At 31.8% G+C, this 24,354-nt stretch overlaps 1 protein-coding gene across 10 annotated transcripts in view; it reads left to right on the forward strand.

The window, feature by feature from the left end:
- Positions 1-24,354, forward strand: part of LOC148623680 (WD repeat-containing protein 64-like) — a 50,173-nt gene that overhangs the window by 8,539 nt on the left and 17,280 nt on the right. For all 10 annotated transcript variants that reach the window (XM_088565697.1, XM_088565696.1, XM_088565700.1 and 7 more), the window contains 19 exons: positions 169-198; positions 3,298-3,408; positions 5,874-6,100; positions 8,211-8,253; positions 8,906-9,003; positions 9,789-9,922; positions 10,149-10,276; positions 10,879-10,963; positions 11,075-11,223; positions 11,817-11,940; positions 12,599-12,762; positions 13,428-13,616; positions 14,078-14,202; positions 15,022-15,156; positions 18,551-18,692; positions 20,004-20,103; positions 20,930-21,111; positions 21,940-22,045; positions 22,535-22,596. In XM_088565697.1, coding sequence (XP_088421823.1) covers positions 169-198; positions 3,298-3,408; positions 5,874-6,100; positions 8,211-8,253; positions 8,906-9,003; positions 9,789-9,922; positions 10,149-10,276; positions 10,879-10,963; positions 11,075-11,223; positions 11,817-11,940; positions 12,599-12,762; positions 13,428-13,616; positions 14,078-14,202; positions 15,022-15,156; positions 18,551-18,692; positions 20,004-20,103; positions 20,930-21,111; positions 21,940-22,045; positions 22,535-22,596 — 2,334 coding nt within the window. The remainder of the gene's footprint in view (positions 1-168; positions 199-3,297; positions 3,409-5,873; positions 6,101-8,210; positions 8,254-8,905; positions 9,004-9,788; positions 9,923-10,148; positions 10,277-10,878; positions 10,964-11,074; positions 11,224-11,816; positions 11,941-12,598; positions 12,763-13,427; positions 13,617-14,077; positions 14,203-15,021; positions 15,157-18,550; positions 18,693-20,003; positions 20,104-20,929; positions 21,112-21,939; positions 22,046-22,534; positions 22,597-24,354) is intronic.

Genomic DNA, 24,354 nt, shown 5'->3' on the forward strand with positions numbered 1-24,354 from the left:
CTATTTTCTAAATTTTAAGTTCTATGACCACAATCATTCTTAGTCAGAAGCCAAATTCAAAGATGTGTCAAGCATGAATGTAGTATATGTTGCTCCAAAGAGCATTTCATTACTGTTCTAATGACTAAAAGATCCATTGATTTTAAATCTCAGTATATTTTTTTTCAGCTCAGATTACAGAGTTGTATTGACATAAATGTAAGTCTTTAATCTGCTTATTATGAAGTCTGTCCTTTTATTCACCTGCCCCAAGTCAAGAATTTGTTTGGTAGTTTCAAGACTGCCAATGATTGTTTAGTTTCATGAGCAAAAAGCAAAATCTCATGGCGTAAGGCTCAAAAGTTGTGCATATCTAACTTTAACTGCAGATAATATTAAGATTTCTTTTTGAACCCTGTTTTACTTTTTGCCATTTAATACATGTGGTAGATTATTATTAGTTTTTGGAGTCTGAAGGTTCTTTGGTCCAATAGGTTGTCTTCACATTTATTTCAGAAGTTTGAGATAGTTAGTTTGTAATGTTAGGGAGGCAGTTTTGACCATTTGATAAAACAATTTTCAACACCTTCTGGTTTATACTTGATCTGTTCAGCAATATTGCCCTTTGGAAATTACTTAAGCTTTTAAAGATGATATTTTCATTATCAAACAACAGCATACCTATTATTCTATATTAATTGATTATCAGTCAATAATTTCACAATTGCATCATTAATGGTAATGACTGCCTCATATCATTATAGCTCCTAAATGATTCTGATATGTTTATTTTTTTGTGCCTTACTGTTATAGGAATAAATGCTTTAAAATTTAGTAGTGTACTTCTGTGTATTTGTAAATTTAATTATCCACATTTCAGCTCATCAAGCATTAAGCTGTAAAACACGGCTTGTTTCTATTGCCAGTATTCTGTGTACATACAAACATACTGATTGTATAAATTATGTTTCTAAATAGGGAGATATCTTTACAAAAGAGCATAAAAAAGATAGTCCAGTGTGCCGAGTGGTATATCTATTATCATACCCTGTATTTATGATTGAGATATATTGTTGTGGTTGTGGTGATATAAAGTTACTTCTATTTTAAACACAGTATCTACATATAGTCCCTTTCTTGAACAATCTGTCAAAACGCTACCTCTGTATATGGCTTATTTTAACATAATATACAGTATTGCTTGTTAAAGTGGTGATGTATGACTATCTACTTGTTAGGCTATTTAACCTTCTGTGTATTGATGTAGTTCAAAACATTATACTTCATAAAATATATGTTTCACACTAAGAAATGCTGCAATTAAAAGTAAATAAATATATTTCCATTACTTTACATGCTACTATCAGAGTCAGCTTCATTTTTAAGCACATTTTTATAGGAAAAACACTTAAGTTCCAAATAATACTCCAACACATGTATCAGACAAAATAGTTTCTGAAAGTGTCAGAGCAAAAACAATATAGTATTACACGGTATATGATTCCAAGATTCTTTATAGAATAATTTTGTTCCCCTTGGTTGCAACACAACAGGTCAGAAATAAACTTGATTTGCTGATAGGGTCTTTACATAGAAAGTAAAACACTATATTTAAAAGCAGTTTTTGGCATGACATGGATTGTGTCCTTAATTTTATGACGTATGATGTACCATGATTCTCAATCCTGCATGGAAAGAATTTGGATTTATTTTACATACGATTAGGGACATAACTTTTTGTAGGTTTAAACTGGTCTGGAGCTGGCATGTTAGTTAACTCCTAGTTCTTAGTTTGTGCATTTGTGTAATTTATATTCAGTTTCTTTATTTTCATTGTAACAAAGGACCAAACTGTTTTGAACTGATTTTAAGTGTGATAAATTGTGTGATACTTTTTTCCACAGTGGCCAGATTTCAAAGGGAGGGTTATGATCATGCCAAAGTACTTTAACCCCACCGCATATTTGCGCCTTTTCCATATCAGAAATATCTGGCCTCTCTATGTCTTGTTTTGTTTTCACCTTTAGTTTTTTATATTACTTGAGTATATAGGGTCAACTGTAGCTGTGTATAATGATGTTTTGGGGCCAGCTGCAACTTGCCTTGTGGTATGAGGGTTCCTCTTCATTCATTGAAGAACATTGTGTGGCCTTGGGCTGACATTTTTCATCCAGGTGGAGTTGTATACACCATACCTATTTTTGTTATAAAACAACATAAAACCTAATGGTATTATGAGTTGCTTAGTTTTGACTGATATTGATGTGTTTTGTTTGAAAGTTTTGAGTAATGATCTTGTTTTTATATACCGTAAATGTAAATATATTTTTAAAAAGCCCCCCCCCCCAAAAAAAAAACAAAAAACAAAAAACAAAAACAAAAACAAAAACAAAAACAAAACAAAACAAAACAAAACAAAACAAAATAAAATAAAATAAAATAAAAAAAAACCAAAAAAACAACCAAAAAACCCTGTTATTAGGGGTAGAAAGGACCAAGAAATACATGTAATTTTGTTATTCTTTAGAAACACTATTAGCTGTAGTAGTTGGATTGCAAAATTTACCTGTATACAAATTTTAATGCACATTTCAAATACTTGTAAGGTGTTATTGAATATTTATTGTTTTTTTTTTTTTTGTTTTTTTTTTTTCTTAGGTGAGACTCACTTAGTGTATAATGTCTTAGATAAATATAGATATTTCAGAGTTAAATATAGTTTTCATTTTCCATCCAACTATTAAAGAATTCAACATCTTTGGTGCAATTGTCTTATCGAATGAGGTATTTTGGTTTCATTTGATCATATATTCATAACAATAAATACAGTATAATTTACGTAAGGAATGTAACTAATATCTGAATGTATTATCTTTTATAAAGAACTTTGGTTGGATTTATGCAGAATAAACTGCAAAGTGGTTTACATTATGTGTAAATCGGCCCAAAGTTCTTTATACAAGAAAATATTACGGTATTCAGATATTAGTTCTTTATAGGTTAATATTTTGGCAAAAACCATGATTAATTTATTTCACTACACATGCCTTTTTTCAGACAGGATTATTTCATTGGTAAAAGTAGTCCAGTTAAACATTCATGGCCTTGTTTGTTGATCAGGTGGTAGGAAAACTTTGTATCCAAGATAAAATAAAAATGACAGCATCTTTTCTTCAGTCAAAATAGTCATATGAAATCATTACGAAATGAAATGTTAAGTAATTAAAATGTCTGACACTTTCAAAAAGTTTTTTGACAGCTCTGGTAGTTATTATTGTTGTAGTAATTATTGTAAAACTTTTTTTACTGGTGTAACAGGAACCAGCATGGGTTACAGGGTGTGAATATTTACCCTCCATCAGGAAGACCATCTGTTGTACAGAGAGAAGTATATGTGTCTGGGATAACAGATCGAAAGGAAAAAACCAGGTATGTTACAAACTGGCAGATTTATTAAAAAAAATCATGTGTCCTTTTTACAAGAACAGACTTATTTAGATAGAAATGAGGTAGTTATTTAATGACAGATTTATATCAAGTTACTTCTATTGAGAGAACAAAATCCAGTCACCCTGGCACACTTATTTAAAAAAATTTGGGGTTTCTTACACTGACAGAATTATTATTAAAAAACCATCAGTTACTGGTACTTTTTATGCTGACAGACTGATTGTGTTGAATGAGTTATTTTTATCCTGAAAGATTTTTTTAGAAAAATAAAGTTAAATCGAGAGAAAATCACAGTAGTTATTTGACCTGTACAAATGTTGTATGACTACAGTCTACATTAGTGTCTTTACTTATGGGGACACTTTGTTCGGGTAAAGATTCTGTGACCTATTGATTTGTCTGATGAGAACACTCATTTGAAATTTCCTATATAACCTTTAATCCAGATTTGTTACAAGCATGAAAGTGTGCATGGTTCACCTTGAAGAATTGAGCTAATTCAGTCTGTCCCAAAAACAGTTTCAGATACCTGCCCAAACCCTATACGTTTCAATGATTTCTTTTATACAAACTTTGATCTTATATACCCCATACTTAGATTAATGAATTGTTGGGGTTTAATGCCCAAGCAGCAATATTTCAGCTATATTCAGGTGATCCCCATGCTTAGAAAGTTGGGGTATTTAGTGATAGGGGGCGTCTGTCCTTCTGTTACACAGAGGCGTACCCATCTCTTATATGGAACTCCTCCTACACCAATGAAATGAATTTAGATGAAACCTATACCCATAATACTTACGAAATATAGAAGATACCTTCTTATTTTAGGTTTTAATCTTTGACTGTAATTTGTCAGTATACGATGTGGCAAGGTACTATGTGATACATTTTGCATTCCCCCTTTTTTCTCCATTACATGGTGGGGTATCACTTTATGTTCCACCGATGCCCTTTTTCTAAGGGGCCCCTTCCATAGCAAATTATGGACTGTCATTTGTCTGTATACCAATATCACTTATCCATAAGTCCTTTTTAATCACTGAATGGAATTTAATGAAACTATTGAAAATGATGGTGACTTCTTCTCCTATATAAGATGTTTTTGGGTGGTTTCCTTTAGCATAAAATATAGATTACCATCAATAGAGTGACAAATATTTTTATATGTTGACATTCTAGAATCACATCCTTTAATGGCTTCTGATTAAATTTGCTACATAAGTATAGCTCTTATTAAGATCTTACACTTTGAATGTCATTGGGTCAAATGGTGCATGTTATCCAATGGGAGAGCAGGGGGTTCAGTTTTTCTAGTTTTCTACTAGCCCTCATTGATTTTTTACTTGTCCTGCATGTATATAGATGTAAAGCAACAAATTCCTTAAAGAAAGAAAAAATAAATATGATCTCTACGAAAGCTTCAAATTATCATACAATATAAATACACATATCATATACACATATCAAATACACATATCATATACACATATCATATACATCTTGTGTATCTATATGTGTCAGGTCATGACTGGTGTATATACCCATACCACTACGAGATGTATAGCATGGAGTCGTTACACCAATATATGTACCTATAAAGTCAGGAAACATGTAGTTGCTCCTGTATCTAATGAACTTATTTAAAATTTTACTCTTACAAAAATGCCAAGCGATCAAACTATTTTTGATTGAAAAATAGCCCTAAACATTTTATTTACAGGAGCTCATGGCAGTCTATTCATTCATGGAAGACCTTGCATTGAGTTCCCTCTATTTTATTCATTTTGAAATCAGGAAAGTTTACTACGGTAGTCTTAAGAACATCCTGTATCTTATTTTATCACCTAGGTTGTATCAAATTGACAAAATAGTTGTATTTTAAGGTTTTTGCAAGATAGATGCTAAATTTGAGACATAAATATTATATTAACACTTTGAAAACTGCTATAAATTTTGTCAATGCTTGTGCTCTGCATTTAGATTCTATTTACACCACATATAAACTATTGACCTAAATAAAGTGTGAAATTTCAACAAAGTTGATGAAAAACAACTAATATCAGGAATCTATTAATAGTTGTCAACAACTTACTTAAACATGACAGACTTACAAGTCCTGGGTAATTCTAATGTGTTGATATGTTTTGATATAACATTAATCTATGTGAACCCTTTCTTTTACCAATACCACATAAAACCTACTTTTTATGATGTTATACTCTGGCATGTTATTGATGTTTTAGATTTAGCAAATCAATTACATCTGAATTTTTTCAGAAGTTTTAAAAAACCTATATTAGTCTTCTTAGATCATAGTAAGCTAAAATATCTACTGGTAGGGTTTGAAACTGGTGTAAGCAACTTCTGTCATTGGTTTCTTTCTAAAAACAATGATAGTTACTCAACAGGAAAGACCAGAATCATATCTCCATTTATATTTTCAGCATGTATTCTGTATAAAGCCTTTTGAGAATTCACCACAGTGTATTACTTATGTGCCAAATAACTCAGGAACATTAGAGGACTTAGTTTTGTTTGGAGATGACCAGGGATATATAAATGTACTTAAATTAGTTGCTAAGGATTTAACACCAAAGAATGCCAAGGATTCTGATAAGAGACAGACTCAAATACCTACCAATATTAATATTACACCAGATAAGTTATCACAGTAAGTAGATTACCTCTAGTGTAAAGTGGTCAATATCACTCCAGATTAGTTATCACTGTAAGGAGATTACCTCTAGTGTAAACTGGTCAATATCACTCCAGATTAATTATCACTGTAAGGAGATTACCTCTAATGTAAACTGGTTAATATTACTCCAGATTAGTTATCATGTAAGGAGATTACCTCTTGTGTAAACTGGTCAATATCACTCCAGATTAGTTATCACTGTAAGGAGATTACTTCTAGTGTAAACTGGTCCATATCACTCCAGATTAGTTATCACAGTAAGGAGATTACCTCTAGTGTAAACTGGTCTATACCACTCCAGATTAGTTATCACTGTAAGGAGATTACCTCTAGTGTAAACTGGTCCATATCACTCCAGATTAGTTATCACAGTAAGTCAGTTACCTCTAGTGTAAATTGGTCAATATCACTCCAGATTAGTTATCACAGTAAGGAGATTACCTATAGTGTAAAAGGCCATGTGAGCTGTTGCCTTCACTTGGCGTCCTTCATTGTCGTCATCCGTCTTTAACAATTTTTCAAAACTCTTCTTCTCTGAAACTACTTGATACTTGACCAATTTGAACCAAACTTGGTATGAATGTTTCTTAGGGCATCCGGCATAGAACTGGTGTGAGAAACATGGCCACCGTTACTAAAAATAGAACATAGGGGTCAGACAGTAGTTTTTCACATATATCTCCAAAACCATTAGGTTTAGCCATATTCTTACAAAAGTGTTCAGCATGGTGAGGTCTACCTGTGGTCAAATTTTCGTTTTAAACCATTGTGCCATGTATGAGTTATTGCCCTTTTTGATGTTTTTTTGCTATTTTGAATGTTATTTCTTTCAAAACTCTTCTCCTCTGACACTATTTGACCATTTGGAACCAAACTTGGTATGAATGTTCCTTGAGGTATCATGCATAGAACTGTTGTGGGAATTTTTGAACTGTTGAAGAATATGGCTGCCGTTACTAAAAATAGAACATAGGGGTCAGTAAGTAGTTTTTTGCATACGTCTCCAAAACCATTAAGTTTAGCCAAATTCTGAAACGGGTAAAAGTGTTAAGCATAATAAGATCTAACTGTGGTCAAATTTTCGTATTTATCCATTTAGCCATGTTGGAGTTACTGCCCCTTTTTCACGTTTTTTGCTATTTTTAATGTTATTCCTTTCAAAAATCTTCTACTCTGACATTACTTGGCCATATAAAAAACCAAACTTGGTATGAATGTTTTTTAGAGTATCCTCATAGAACTGATGTGGGGATTTTTGATTTGCCAAAAAACATGGCCGCTTTTCGCATATATCTCCAAAACCGTTAGGTTTAGCCAAATTCTGACAGGGTAAAAGTATTCAGCATGATAAGATCTATCTGTAGTCAAATTCTCATATTAATCCATTAAGCCATGTTGGAGTTATTGCCCTTTTTCGAAAATCTTCGAAAAACACTACTTGATCAAATGGAATCAAACTTGGTATGAATGTTCTTCAGGGTATCCTGCATAGTACTGGTGTGGGGTTATTAGATCTGTTGAAAAACATGGCCGCCACTACTAAAAATAGAACATAGGGGTCAGTCAGTAGTTTTTTGCATATATCTCCAAAATGGTTAATTCTAGCAAAATTCTTTTTATTGCTGAAATGATCCTTATTATAAGGCCCACAAAAGTCTTCTGGGATAAAAGGTTGTCAGATGACTCTTTGTAAGAGTTATTGCCCTTGGAAGGGGAAAAATGACTTTTTTTTTACAGTTTTCAGCCAATATCTTTAAAACTATGATAGGTAGGAAGAAACTTACAATTAGTGGAATGATCCTTATGATAAGTCCTAACAAAGTCTTCTTGAGTCAAAATTAACTTCTTGTTAAAATTATTGCCTTTGATAGATATGCAAAATTGAACCAGTTGAGTGATTCAGGCTCCTGGGAGCCTCTTGTTTCAATTTTTAAGCAAGATTGGGTTACAAGAATGTTACATTTAACTCCATTTGTTTTGTTTTTTTCTTCAATATATCTAGTTATTGTTTTATCTATGTTCTTGATGACTAATATTCGATATCTTGTTTTGATTTGTCACATCTTGTACCTTTTTTTTGTAGTAAAATCATCAGAAGAAAATTGCATAATGATTATGTATTACAAGTAAGTATTGAAATCTGTCTCCTCTGCCTGTTTTAAATAGATGTGTAAGGTTATTTGAATCCTTGGAAATAGACTTCAAATACTTCAAGGTACTTTGTCATAGAAAGAGGGACCAGTTCAATTCATATTTATTTCACCCCCTCCTAATAACCTATTGTTAAATGTTTTGCCTAACCATAAAAAAAAACAAAAATTGCATTGTAGTTAATTTATCCACATGTACCTACATAAAAAAATTTTAAGTTTTAAAGTAATACCATGAGTTCTAAATCAGTCACCTTTTCAAAAATTCTTCAAACCAAAAATTTGTAGATAGAATACTTTATGATGTCAGTCATCATTTTAGCGTTAAAATTTGCACATAACTAAGACTTTGTTTTTGTTTTGGAAGGATACAAAACAGTATTTATAGCAGGACAATTGCTGATATATTATGAAATGGTTTGATCTATTTAAAAATCTATTACAGGTATTAAGGACATTAACCTGCATGCAATACAAAGGCATATCTAAGACTTGTACCACCAATACTCACCTCTTCCTCTTCTGAATTTCTGCCCATGTTGTTACATATAATGTATATTTCTGCTACAATAACTTGTATGATCTTTTCTGGTAGAATTAAGATAAAAATAATTTTTTTTTTTTTCAGGTTAAATATTTCCCTGATCTGCGTTGTTTCGCATCATGTTCACCTCACAGTAAGAAGTCATTTGTGCTTGAAGAAGTTGATAGACTATATGATGATGGGTAATTATGTATAGTTTTCGTGATCACATGACTTTTTAATCACTTGAGGGCTTACTGAGGATTTCACATGGTTTTTTGTTCACTTATAGTATATAATGACTCACTTTCTGATGGTGTATGTCATACTAGACTTTTGTTTCAGATGTAATGAGGGTAATTACTGCATGCATAGAGACAAAGAAAATTTAATATGTCTGTCTAGAAACTTCCAACTGATTATTACATCTCATTTATCATTACTTAACGAAATTGTGCTTTCTATGTTCTTTAATTAAAGCTTTCTTTCTCAGTTAAAGAGTAGATGTTTGAGTATTACATCATGTTTTAGTGCAGTGAAGATAAACATCATTTATCCTTTTTAAGATGTTTTTATTAGCAAATATTTTCTTAGTATGGGTATTAGAACAGATTGATTTAATTTTATGATAAGCATCTTTCTAACGGATCATGTTAATTTCTGCTCCACTTTTGGCGAGTTCAATGGTATATTCCCCAAGGATAGATTTTACAAAATGCTGTAAATTTTTGTTTGTACAATTGTACTGTTTTGACATCACATGTTTTGTCCAAGAAGAACATATTATAATTTTACACTTAAGACATGACATTAACCACAGTAATAGTTTATTGAATACTTCAGATTTAAACAGGCTACAAAAAACTGATATCACAGTGGTGTGTGGAACCTAAATATAGGTATATATTCGTCACTTGGTTAATTGTAGCAACTTGTACTATACACATATTTGTTGTTTAGGTTGCATTTATTGCACTATTATTTGCAGTGAGGTGAGAGATGTAGCCATACCTAAAGGTGTCAATTGTTTTGAATATTGTTCCAAAGCCAATATTATAGCCACAGGTGGTGTGGATAAAGTTATCAGGGTTTGGCATCCACATATATTCTCTAGACCTACAGGTAAAGTCTTTTTATTAGATTTAAAAAAAAAAAAACAGCTTTTAAATGTGACAATTTTCATGTTTAAATTTTTAAATGTGAATTTTCTGAAAACTGCCATTATTTTCTGATAACTTTAATATAACCAGCATATTGAAATTCTGAGTGATATAGATTAAGTTAACTTAGAGTAATTCAAGTGCAGTATGTAATAGTGATGTGTATTCTTTGTAAATGTGTATTTCAGGTAAATTACTTGGTCATTTGTTTACCATAGTGGACATTGCATGTAACGAGAGAGACCAACATCTGATCAGCTTGTCAACTGCCAGGGTATTTAGGGTCTGGGACATACATACATTGACCTGTCTACAGGTATGTTGATTTAGGGTCTGGGACATACATACATTGACCTGTCTACCATTATGTTGTTAGAGATTCATGAACACTGATTTGACCAAGGTCTCTAATATAAAACTCTGTTGATTTGGTATTTTGTAAGGAATTCATTTTAATGGGGTATATTTTCATTTATTATAAAGATAACAGTGATTTACCGATTGTTCCCAGTGTAATTTTTTTTCCATAATTCACACTGTGAAATAAATTCAGTAATTTCATTCTTTTGCTTTCTCCCGCCAAAACGTCACAACATGAATATCAATCTGCTGTTCACAAAATTTTAAATTTGTGTTAAAAATAACAACGAATAATGGAGGAAATCTATATAATAAATAGGATAATCAATTGGTTATCGTGAATAACCAAAATATAATCACTCGTGCCAAGAACGCATTAAGATTTAACTCGTGTGCGAAACAAGTTCTGCACACTCATTAAATCTAGGCGTTCTTCAGCACTCATGATCATATTTTGGTTATTATCTCTTTCTAATTAATTATCCTATTATTATTCACTGGGTTTAGTTATGAAATTGAAGATGAAGTGTTGAATATGCAATCTTTTACTTTAAACAGGTTTTCACGGATAATGAAGAAAGACCAGGTGAAAAAAGGATATATTCTATGATCTTTGATAATAAACATGAAAGGCTATTAACAGGTAAGTAATGAGCAATGTTCATTAAGTCACTATAGGTCTTGATGTATTATAGCAGGATTTATATAAAAAATATAGTCACTTAATTTTAAAGTGTTATATTGTTCTTTTCAGGATCCAGTGTAATAGATTCTTGGCCATTAACTAGAGCTGTTCAGGATACCATGCAAGTTCCACATACACATGACCGTCCAATAAGTCAGATACTATACAACAGAGAGCTTGCTCAAATTGTCACTATATGTACTGAATCAGTTATCAAGGTTGGTATCCATAACATTTCATGAGATAACTGTATTCAAGTCTGTGTATTGTTATGAAAAATGCCATTATCTATTTCTGAAGATTGAAATGGCCACTGAAATATGTACGATTCTTTCTTGGGGTCTGTATTCACTATTTCTACTGTAAATAATTAAATATTATAAAAGGTTAAGTTTGAGATGTTGTTGAATATGATTCCTTTAATAGATGTTTCCTGTTACACCTGTCTTTGTATTGTATACCATTGTTGTTCCATCTGTCCTCAATAACTCTTAACCTTGCTTTTAAGCATTGATATATTTTTTGGTAGAATTGTATACTTAGATGTTCCTCACTATTGTCATTAACTTCCTTTTAAAATCTTCTCTAATCTAAAACAGAATAATTGAATTACAACCAGACTTGGTCACAAGTATCTTTGATGTTGTGTCTGAATTTCAGAATGAGTGAAAACAGTGTACCTATATAAGGATAGAGAGATAAAAAAATGGGTACAGTTTTAATTGTTGACTCCGTCTTTAATGTTCAGATATATACATAACATGAGCTTGATAGACTGTATACATGTTTTAAACTAGTTTGAAATTTACAGGTATGGGAGTATGAGACAGGTAAAAAGGTGTACTCTATTACTGATGCTCATGGTCCTAATGTAGAAGTTACAGCATGTTGTCTCGATTCATCAGGCTACAGACTAGCTACAGGAGGTTTTGATGGTATTTACAATCTTACTCTAGCTTCTTAGTTGTACCTATAGTAGTAATATTCTAATAATAATTATTTATCTGGATTTTAATTTCTCGCTCTACATTCCAGGGATGACATATTTTTTTCGTCATGGCTGTCGCAAAATTTGTTCTTTGTCTGCTTTTTAATCATTATTAATCAGAATGTAAATAAACATGACATGATTATACCCCCACTTTATGATTGAAAGTGGGTTTATCACCAGTAAGTCATTGCTGTCACAATGTGTAGATGTACAAGACATGGTTGGATTTTCTGTATATTTGATTTTGATGGATTTTCCAGTCCACTATAAAAAGATCTTAGAAACAAAAACAATTGTTCATTCAACTGTATAGTGGGTAAGTTACTTGGGATGCTAATATTGGCTTATTTTAGCAATCTGTATCAAAAGATCAAAATAAACTCCACAAAATCTGAGCTTAAGTAATAACAACTTTGCATCTGCCAAAATAAGAATAATTGGTTAAATTTTTCCTGTACTTTTTTGCCCCAAAATTGCCAAATTTTACACCAGGCAAAATAAACCACAATTAGATATCATATTATTTGTTTTGTAAGTTTTAATCTAGTATGATAGAAGCATTTATCCACGCTTCAAATAAAATGTTTCTATTTAAATTAAAGGTTCAATCAAGGTTTGGGACTTTGGTTCAGGTCAAGAACTAAAGTCAAAAGCTGGTCGCCAGACAGATGAAGATCTGAGTATTATTGGTATGAGATATTGGCATCTGGATAAAGACAGAGTTATTCTGACTGTAGGATGGAATAATAAAATCAGAATGATATTGGTATGTTTATCAATGTTAGAAAATCAAAAACAAATTGTGTTTGATTTTGGAAATTAATGAAAATTTCATGCAAATAAGAAAATTATTTTCTATGATACAAGGTTTAAAAACCAGACATGATTTTTTTTCAACACATGGTTATAGTATATTAATTTATTATTCTTATTTTTGTCAATTCACACAAATACTTCAGTTGAAAGTTAAGAATGTATTAACTGATTTGATAGAGAATTTTTCAATATATGTCTCAAAATATGAACATTTTAGGCTTCTTCTTTTCTTTATGCAAGTCTCCACATTGTTCTAGATTACTGTTGATGCAAGAAATGTAACTCAAGCACAAAAATGACTTAATATCTCAGCACATTGTTGGAACATGAAACAAATTTTAATTGAATTAACTGTAATATATGTATTTTGAAACTTAATTTTGTCCTTACGTGTCATTTTTTTAAAATGCCAGAATGAATTCATTTTTCAACATTTCAAGTCAATTTACAGCTTTGTTGACATGGTTAAGAGACTTGTAATGATCGGCTCATTAATCCCTGACTATTTAGATATATACATACTTGTATGGTCTAAAATGTGTATATTATTGATTTTTAAGATGATTTCTTTATTAGCTGTCTAATGACTGCTCCTTGCCTTTGTGTATTTTATAGGATAACAATGAGACATATGATTTACCTGTGGTGAGGGAGTTTAGTGATATCTACTTTTTCACGAAGGATGTTACTGCCTCATCTGATAATCCTTTCAACTCAGATCCACTGCCAGATATTGGTCAGAACTCTAATGTATCCAAGTCTTCCAAGAAAAACTCTTTTTCAATGTCAAATGTGTTTAAAAAGGTGTGTGAAATCTAAACTGTGAAGAAGATCTCAGGTGAACAGGGAATTGGTATCTTCTCTGTAAAAATGAAGTAACCACTACTTCATTTTTTAACCTGCTAACAGAAATTTAATCAAAGCCATATGTTTAAAAAGTTGTGTGTATTTGTAATCATTCACAGAGAATGGGAGAATAAAACTGATAAGTCTATTAGTGATCTTCCCTAAAAAGAGAACAATAAATGATTAGAAATGAAATTTAAAATGACAGTGAAATCTGTGTAAACTGACCCCCTTGTTTGTTTAAGACAGGTGTTCAATTTACCTTGGTTCAAAATACATTAAAACTAAATGGACTTCAAAAAGTGCCCAGTTTTGACAGGGGGGACTATTTAGACAGGTTTCCTTATAGTTTAACTTACTAAGATTGGTTTTATGATAATACTGACATTATTTGGTGGTTATGTTTGGTTATATTTCAGGACTATATTTTAACAACCAATGAGATTTCTTCCTTAGAAACATTCTCTGACAACACATTGTATACAGGTTGTAGTAATGGGAAACTTATATCCTGGGATATTGAGAAATCTTCTGTAGATAAAATGTAAGTTTCATCCTATAGAAGTTGGCTGTATGAAGTTAAAAGAGTTTACATTAGAGCATCGTGATTTGACCATTGTTTGTCTTGTACATAATTACTGGGGTTTCATTATTATTCATGGTGTACCAATTTTCTTTGTTTTTATGGATACTTCAACAAACAATGATCTCTAGGAATGAACTTTTAACACTCAAGTGTAAATAAAAAAAGGTTGAATTCTAGTATCATTTCAGTTTCACAGGAAGTACTCTGTCACCCCTGCATTGGTTAATCTGTTTTTTCAAGGGACAATTATTTTGCTTATTGGCAATAAGGCAATAAGTAGCTATGTAAATAATTGAGTTATGTGATATCAGTAACAGGTTATAAGAGTGATGTATAGAATACTCTGGTTTCTCCAAATTATTATATAGAGTCAGGAATCCAGGAACTTTATTTTCATTAGTATAAGCAAGTTAATAAGAATTTTATGAAGAATGATGCATTTTAATATGAACAAAGTAATACAAAATATTTTGCCCACCTACCTACCCAGTTTAAAATTATAATGTTTTAAAAAGAGAAAACAAACTCACAGTTAAGCTGGATATTTTGAAGCTAGTAAATCACACAGTTACTGATCATTAGAAACATTTTAATTATTAAAATTTATTTTATAAAGAATAACTGTGTGATTATTGTTAAGGAGTTGCTGTCATTGTAAGTAGTGTAAATTTTATTTCCTGTAAAATTTTGTTTAGTCTCATGAAATAAAACTAAATATCAGCCATTATAGTATTACATATATTTATATGATGGAATTTTAAATGCATTTTTTTCCAGCCATGAAGTACAGGACCCTGAAGAATCTTCACCTCCCACAAGTAGACATCGGTCTCGACAGGGAGGTGAGAAAAAAATCAACCAGATAAAAATTCTTATTCACAAAGAGAAAAAACTTAGCCCTGAATACCTCAAGTAAGTATTGATCATATTAATGTCAATAATGACTCTTAATTTAAACTTCTGAACACATAATTACTTGTTTCTGTGTAAGAGATATATATGATTGATTAACTGCCTTTTCCAAATGTTTAACAATTTTTTATTCAGTTCTGTCAAGAAACTTTTTCCAAATGCTATTTTTTACTGATCATACTATTATTTTTCTATATCCTGGATATTGGTCATACATGTCAATTGCCAATGTCTATGACTAACCATCAGAATGTATGTTAAAGTCATAACTGTAGCTATAAACTATCCAGCAGACCAAAGAATGAAAAACAAACTACACTTGGTTTCCCTATCAAACTGTGTTGTAAGAATATATATAATAGTTTATATATTTACCTTACAGGTACAAGTAAGTTTTACTGTTACCTTTAAGCATTGTTTTAATTGTTCATGTCACATTTTAACTGTTTTGTTTGATTTTGTGAAATAACTGCCAAGTACAGTGAAAACTCTCTTTTCCAACATTTAGTATACAGGAATCCTGTACCATAAAAATTATCATCAGTTTTTTAAATTGAATTTTTTTGTTCCAACAACTTGTCTGATATAAATAACTTCCCTGTCCCCAATATATAGTTGATATGATATATTTCACTGTATAGATTTGAATTGTAAGCTCACCATGACCAAAGGTCCATGTAAGCTACTGTAAACTGGGAAACATGGTTTCTGTGATTAATCTGTTTTCACACAGTTTTAAATTCAAGATTGTTCTCCAATAATGTTATTTAGAAAAATACTTAGTCATTTCAGTTTACCAGTCTTACTGCAAAACTTTCTAAAATAAGATTGCTGGCCAACATACCTGGTTTAAATTTTCTGACTGCCATTGTAGAAGTCTGTCATTGTTGTATCTGTCATCATTTTGTGACTGCCATTATGAAAGTCTGTCATTGTTGTCATCTGTCATAATTTTGTGACTGCCATTGTCAAAGTCTGTCATTGTTGTCATCTGTCATCATTTTGTGACTGTCATTATTGTCATCTGTCACCATTTTGTGACAGCCATTGTCAAAGTCTGTCAATTTGTCCTGTCTTTTGTGTCTGACATTGTCACAATGTCATTGTTGCCATTTGTCATCATTTTGTGCCTGACATTTTCAAATTCTTTCATTGTTATGTGTCACCATTTTGTGTCTGACATTGTCAAAGTGTCATTGTTGCCATCTGTCATCATTTTTGTGCCTGACATTGTTGAAGTGTCATTGTTGTCCTCTGACATCATTTTGTGACTGCCATTGTCAAAGTGTATTAATGTTGTCATCTGTCATCATTTTGTGACTGCCATTGTAAAGGTTTCTCTTGTTGCCATCTGTCATCATTTTGTGTCTGACATTGTCAAAGTGTCATTGTTGTCTTCTGTCATCATTTTGTGACTGCCATTGTAAAAGTTTCTCTTGTTGCCATCTGTCATCATTTTGTGCCTGACATTGTCAAAGTATCATTGTTGTCTTCAATCATCATTTTGTGATTGACCTTATCAAAGTCTTTCACATGGGTAGGTGCATAACAGCAGGAATTTTCAGTTGGACAAAAATTATAGAAATGATGGCTGTTGATTGTGTTTTTTAGCACAACTTGCAGTATTGTTATGAAACTGAATAGGATGTTAGATTCCAAATGGAGATGTACATATTGTAAGGAATTTCTGTTTTGTCAGAAATTATAAAAATGATGGCTGTTGGACTTAAGCGATTTTGAGCAAAAGTTGGTAAAATGTGTTGTCTGCAAATCCTCGTATATACTGTCAGGAATACGTCATATTTTGTTATTGTGTTGTCAACAAAAAATAGTACTGTTTGCTGTTTGTAGTTGGGTGTTTTAGGAATAGCAGAAAATTGTGTGTCAAAAGTGCGTAATCTATTCACCATAAAAATTGTGTCCAATATGAATTGTATGTCTACATTTGTCCCCAAATATAAAGGGTTCAACAGGCTGTGGGAGTATTAGTCCTGTTAGGGGAAATGTCTGTTAAGCTTTGATTGAATAAGCATTGTGTTAACTTAACTTTTAGTTTGATTTAATTCACAGTAACTTTTTGTCTGTCAATAACTGACATGTGTTATAATCTTAGTGTCTGTCATTAACTGACATGTGTTGTAATCTTAGTGTCTGTCAATAACTGACATGTGTTGTAATGAAGTATGATAAGTATAAGATGAGGAGAATGTGGACTGCTGTATTGTGAAACTCCTTTTTTTAATTGTTTTGTTAGACAATAATTCATTTGAACAATTTTAACCCTTGTTCATGTGCATATATTGGTTTAACCACTGCTTACATGCACTTGTGACTGACTGTCAGTTTTTTTGTGACATATAACAGAAATTAGTCACCTGTGAATAATATCTCTCTCAATCTCACAATACAAAGCACTGTTCAGATTTATACCTCATTGAGTTATGTGTGTCAAAGGGCAGGTTTGTTTTATATATATATATATTTGGTATCTAAACAGGTGTTCACAGGTAAAATAGCCATTTGCAATATGCAAAGTAAAAGTAGTCCTGTAAAGTTCAGAGGGTTAATGAATAAATTAATAAAACTTTTTGTACACAGACCCATATATCTGATAATGTATGTTTATGTATTCACATTATACAAAAACTTCAGAATTAAATTACTATATAACAGTATTTCAGGGTGATTACTGTTACTCATATGTGGTTAATTGGCACTCAGTAATACCATGCATATTATATGCAAATTACTTAGTCTTTTCACTTGTTCTGCTGCGCTCCAGAATTTCTCACACTCTTGGAAGAAATCTCAAATCTGCAATAAATACCCCTGTAAGAACCTATTAGTCTGTTTTTCTGTCCATCTGACTGTCCACATTCTTTTAAGTGCAGCTCCTTCTAAACTGTTCAACATACTTTGATTAAATTTAATAGAAAGGTTGGGTATTATATATAGATATGTATGAAGGAATATAGATGCTAGTGGGGGACTCCAAATGGAGATGTATTATATATAGATATATATGAAGGAATATAGATGCTGGTGGAGGACTCCAAATGGAGATAATCTAAATTAAAGGTTTTACATGTTAAAACATAATAAGCAAAACTTCTCCTAAACTGCCTAAGGGATTTTGATGAAATTTCGTAGGAAGGTTTGATGTGATATATGGATGTACATTATGGAACATAATTACTGTCATAGGATTCCAAAGGGAGATTTTCCCTATCAAGGGGTTTACATTTTTAAACCTCCTTAGCTCAACTCCTCCTAAACCTCTGAAGGAATTTTAATGTTACATGTATGAGTGTACTTGAAGCAGGAGGTATTCTCTTTGTGAGCTAGCTCACAATATTTCTAGTTTTCTCTAAATGATACTTTTATTTTATTACAGGAAAATGAGAGGTGAGGATGAAGTTGACAGGGAAGGTGCTGGGTCACAAATGTCTCACCATTCTAAAATGTCAAGAATGGGGTCAAGAATAGGGTCACGTGTTGGATCTCGACTGTCACACTACTCAAATGCTCCACCAAAGGTTTGTTAAACTATTCAGTTCTGTACAATTTTTACATGGAGATAATTTTTTTTATTTGTTTTAAGCTGTTGTACCAAATAAACAATAATTCATGCTGATGTTTGTTGACTATCTACTAGGTTATTATAGTACATCAGGTTAATCTCACTAGAAATCTGACAGTGCAATGATGAAGCCTTCTGTTTAGAGGATTTAAAATTTTGAAGTTATTTAAACCCAGAGTAATAAACTTTTTTTTCATTTTAATAATGTAAAACATTTGATTCTTTATTGTTGCTGTTGCCTCCATAACATCATGCAATTACTGACTGGCTAGATACTACAGTTTTGTTCACTCAGTAATTACTGATTGGCTATATGTCACTGTCCAACAAACCATTACTGACTGGCTGCATATGACTGTTTGTCCATCCAACCACTACTGACTGGCTGCATATGACTGTTTGTCCATCCAGCCATTACTGACTGGCTACATATGACTGTTTGTCCATCCAACCATTACTGACTGGCTACATATGAACAATTAAACTTCTACAGGTCACCACACGGTCTTCAATGATGGGTAAAACCCATACCATAAAGCAATTGTAAAAGGCCTCTAAATAAATAAAAGTAAAACTATTCATAAAAAATGAAAATCGACCTGTTCTATAGAAAAATGTGAACATAAAAAACAACGACAACCACTGGACTACAGGTTCCTGGCTTTGGATAGGCACATAAAGTAAATGGCGGGGTTAAACATGTTAGTGAGCACTCAGCCCTCTGCCTGACATGGGATAGTGATAGGGAAAATACAATAATAAAGCTAACTATTCTGTTGATGTCATATATAACTATATGGCACTTACCAATTTCTGCCCTTTGGAACTACTACTTCCTGTTCACTGACTTTGGGACAAATACATTTTTGGGGGAAAGCTTGGGTATGCTCAGTGAGTAGTAGCTCACAGATCCCTTGTTTGTTATTATTTAATTGTAAGGGAATAACAATAAAAAGGTTATGTATCACATTAACTTACCAAAATTTAGTTGTTCTTATACCTTATCAGATTGTATTAGGTAGTGTTTGGATTAGTTACATATAGGATATTAGTATCCTCCTCTGTTTGCCTCTGGGTGATTGCCTTATGACTTAAAATTTTGAACATTCTTGCAAAAAATTATTAGATTATTTAATTAACTTAAAGATGCTACTTAGATATGCTTAAATTGCTTTTATCAATGCAGTTGCATCTTAAATAAGATGGTGTCATTGTTATTAAATTCTCCCAAGGTTTCGATAAACCATTTTTTTTTCATCATTATTAGCCTGACGAGAAAGAGCAGAAAGAACAGAGAGATTTTGTTGAGCAGTTAACTGCAAGGATAGAAGGGGAGGATCCTGATAAAACTATCAATAAAGATCCTGGTAAGTTTGGTGTTACTTATTGCAGTGATTGAAGGGGAAGATCATGGTAAAACTATCAATGAAGATCCAGGTAATTTGGTGTTACTTACTGCAATGATTGAAGGAGAAGGTCGTGGTAAAACTATCAATAAAGATCCAGGTGTTTAGTGTTACTTACTGCAAGGATAGGAGAGGAAGATCAAGGTAAAACCATCAATGAAGATCCAGGTAAGTTTGGTGTTACTTTAACTGCCAGGAAAGAAGAGGAAGATCCGATTAAAACTATCAATAAAGATTCAGGTTAGTTAAGCATTAAAACAATCAATGAAGATCCAGGTTAATTTGGTGTTACTTTAACTGCCAGGAAAGAAGAGGAAGATCATAGTAAAACTATCAATAAAGATCCATCCAGGTAAGTATAGTGCTACTTTAACTGTCAGGATAGTAGGGGAAGATCATGGTAAAACTATCAATAAAAATCCAGGTTAGTTTAGTGTTACTGCAAAGGTAAATTTAGTGTTATTTACAGGCAGGATACACAGTCAAGATCATTGTTAGAATATGGTGTTATTTAGATAACCAAGCTTCTTATGTTCTCTTGATTAAATGTCACTGATGTCATATAAGATGTTTGCTTAGAAAGTTATTCTGTAAAGTAATCACAGTTTCTAAGTTAATCATTGAATATTTTAAATATCCACAACCAAAATTGCTGTTAGAAAGAATAATTAGCATGCTTTGGTCAGGGATTATTGATGGGGATTGTTCTATGACCCCTCCAAAACCAAATTAAGCTATTATGGTGTATCAGAAAAGAAAATGAATTTTATCATATATTGATTTATAGAAGGTGGAGATGAGGAGGAAAAGAAGGATCCAGAGAAAGCAGAGCTACCAGTAATAGAGACTGCTAGGGATGAGATGGAAGAAGAGGAATGGACTGATGACAAGAAGTGGGTGGAACATATATATGACCCGATCATTGTCACGGCACATCAGGACTCCTATATCAGATTCTGGAATATGCAGGTTTGTAATGATTCGAATTAGATGTTACTAATGTATAGTGCTAGTTATAACAGTTATACTTTTTATTACATTTCATATTTTATAGTTTCCATTTAAACAGTGTATTTCTGACACACCTATATTTTGTGATATTGCAATCTCAGTGTTTTGATTACAAGTGATATTGCACAGCTGATGTCAGTTGTTTATATTCACGATAAAATTGTTTTCTTCGAAAAAATTCAAAATAGGTCTATATAAAAAATGAAAGGCCTTAATTTGGTTACTTTTAAAAACAAAAACATGGTTTTACTTGTTTCAACATCAATAAATGCCAAAATATTTGTTTTAATATTCAAGACAAAGATTAATTCATTAACTGAGTGAGAAATTCTACAGAGAAATGTAATAAACAATGATGGCAGCTCTGTGCATGCAATATCATGTTTTAAGGACCAATTTTTTGAGATATTGACCTTAGCCTCAGGCATCATTCAATATCATTTAAAACATGACATTGCATGCTCTGAGCCACCATAATTGTATAGAATATATTTTGATCAGAATTTTTTATTATGAGTAATGTGAAGTGTTAATCAATAAATTCTATATTTGATGTTCTAGATGTAACTGCTTTAAATTGAAATGGTTGTTTGATAGCAAGCTGAAAACTTTAGGCTAAATCATTGCCTGTAGCTAATCCTTTTTAATGAAAGATAAAATGTTGTCTGATCTGAAATCTTATGAACTTACTTTTATTATTGAGTTAATTACCTTAGTACTTGCAGAGAGTGTTGACTTCAAGGATAATATTCATATATATATTGAATTTTTACAATTTATTGTTAGGGTGAAGTTCTACGTGAAGTATCAGCTGTGACAAGAAGACATGGTATCCCTGTTACTGCTTTATGTCATGATGAAAATTGCAATATTCTAATATCAGGAGACCAGAGTAAGTAAAACAATAGTAGTCATCTTCATAAATATTGACAAAATTTATGTATCTACTTTTATTTCACCACTTACTATATCATTTTATTCCCCTATTGTCTGTCTTTACATCCTTCCATCCACGCATCATGCCATAATTCATAAAGACTTGAAGGAATTTTAATTTACAGTTTTTTGGCTATTGTTTATGCTTGTATTGAAGATATTTAAATGGTGATAAATATATGATGGTAACAACACTACTAATTGTGTTGCTTTTGGGGAAAGAAAATTTGGTAGAAGATACAAATTTTGACAGAACTAAATATGATTTTATTTAGTGCAATATAAAGAATATTTTTCATTCCATAATGATGAATATGATAATTTGGAAGTATTTTTTGGAATTGTAATTACAGCTTTGTGGTTCTGATAAAAAGAAGTGTGGAGCTCTATAGTAGCTGCACATATTTTCTTAATATAATTATTGTTATTTCTTTTCATGTCATAGAGGGTTACCTGACATTATGGAATATAGCAAAGTTTTTACAGAACACTGAATCGAGTGATCCTGTAAGTAGTTATGTCATCTTTAGTAAGTCATAACTTATCCATCTAATTTTTCAAATTAAAATTTGATAACTACCTGATTCTTGATTTTTTCATTATTTCTTTAATAACCCCACTTCTATCCTTCCAGAGTAGTCAGTACCTATCTCTTATCTGTTACTCTACCTACACCACAGATTTTGATTTAACGAAACCATTCACAGAATCTTCATGACATATTCCCGTTTAAGATTTTGATCCAAATCAGTTTGAAGGTCAGAAGGCTTATTATCTAATGTGGGAGTGGGGGGATGAAGTAAGTGAGTATTACTTACAGTTTTTCTAGTTTCATTTCATTCAAATAGATCTCTAACAGTATTCATATCAAAAGATGAAGAAAAAAAGAATTCACTATCATTATACAAAGACAAATAAAAGAATATTTTGTATTAGACTGATAATGTACAAATACTAGCTTTTGAAAACAGCACTGCTGTATTTGTGTACATGTACATTTTTGCCTTAGAGCATGCCCATAAATAACAATATGAAATCAATTTGGTGAGGCAGAATAGGAATAAATTATAATTAAATAATTGAACTACAATCTTATTGTTTTTTCATTGCAGGATAAAAACAATATTGAATGATAAAAAAAAATACACCATGTATGTGTTCTCCATGCGGGATGTCAAAAAAGCCTCAAACACTTGCAGGCTGTATTTTTCAACAATACCCTAATATTGTATATGTAATTGTTACCTAAAATGGTTAAAGACTATATCATTTTAAAGTGACTAGTTCAGTCATTAATGATTAATGATCTGGCTAGGATCTGTTGCAAGTTTCCAACAGTCACCTGTTTATTACATGTAGAGGCCCAAGTTGCCTGTTAATTACATGTACAGACCCAAGTCACTTGTTTATTACATTTATAGGCCCAAGTCACCTGTTTATTACATGTATAGGCCCAAGTCACCTGTTTATTACAATGTATAGGCACAAGTCACCTGTTTATATCATGTATAAGCCCAAGTCACCTGCTTATTACTTGTATAGGCCCAAGTCACCTGTTAGTTACATGTATAGACCCAAGTCACTTGTATATTACATGTATAGGCCCAAGTTGCCTGTTTATTACATGTATAGGCCCAAGTCACCTGTTTATTACATGTATAGACCAAAGTCACCTTTTTATAACATGTATAGACCCAAGTTGCCTGTTTGTAACATGTATAGGCCCAAGTCTCCTGTATATTTTAATGTACAGGCCCAAGTCACCTGTTTATTATATGTATAGCCCAAAGTCACCTGTTTATTACATGTATAGCCCAAGTCACCTGTTTATTACATGCATAGGCCCAAGTCACCTGTTTATTACATGTATAGACCCAAGTCACCTGTTTATTACATGCACAGGTCCAAGTCACCTGTTTGTTAGATGTATAGGTCCAAAGTCACCTGTTTGTTACATGTATAGGCCCAAAGTCACTTGTTTATTACATTATAGGCCCAAAGTCACCTGTTTATTTTGGGTTGGTAGTGTGCAATCCCTTGCCAGAAAAAAGCAATAATTTTTAATGTAAGTTAAGGACAGTGTTTAAATAATTATATCTGATATAATTTTGTTGTATGTAATAAGGGTTTTTACAAAATACATGTAACAAGATTTGGGAAGAATGTATGTATTGAAGGGTTTTTAAACAGTACATGGTTCTGATCCAACAACTCTCTTTAGGAAGTGCACAAAACAACAAAATAAGGTCAAAAATATTTTGTGAT

The sequence above is a fragment of the Perna viridis genome, chromosome 2 (assembly GCF_037379345.1).
Source record: "Perna viridis isolate PV_CMFRI_1.1 ecotype Kerala chromosome 2, ASM3737934v1, whole genome shotgun sequence".
NCBI classification, from domain to species: Eukaryota; Metazoa; Mollusca; class Bivalvia; order Mytilida; family Mytilidae; genus Perna; species Perna viridis.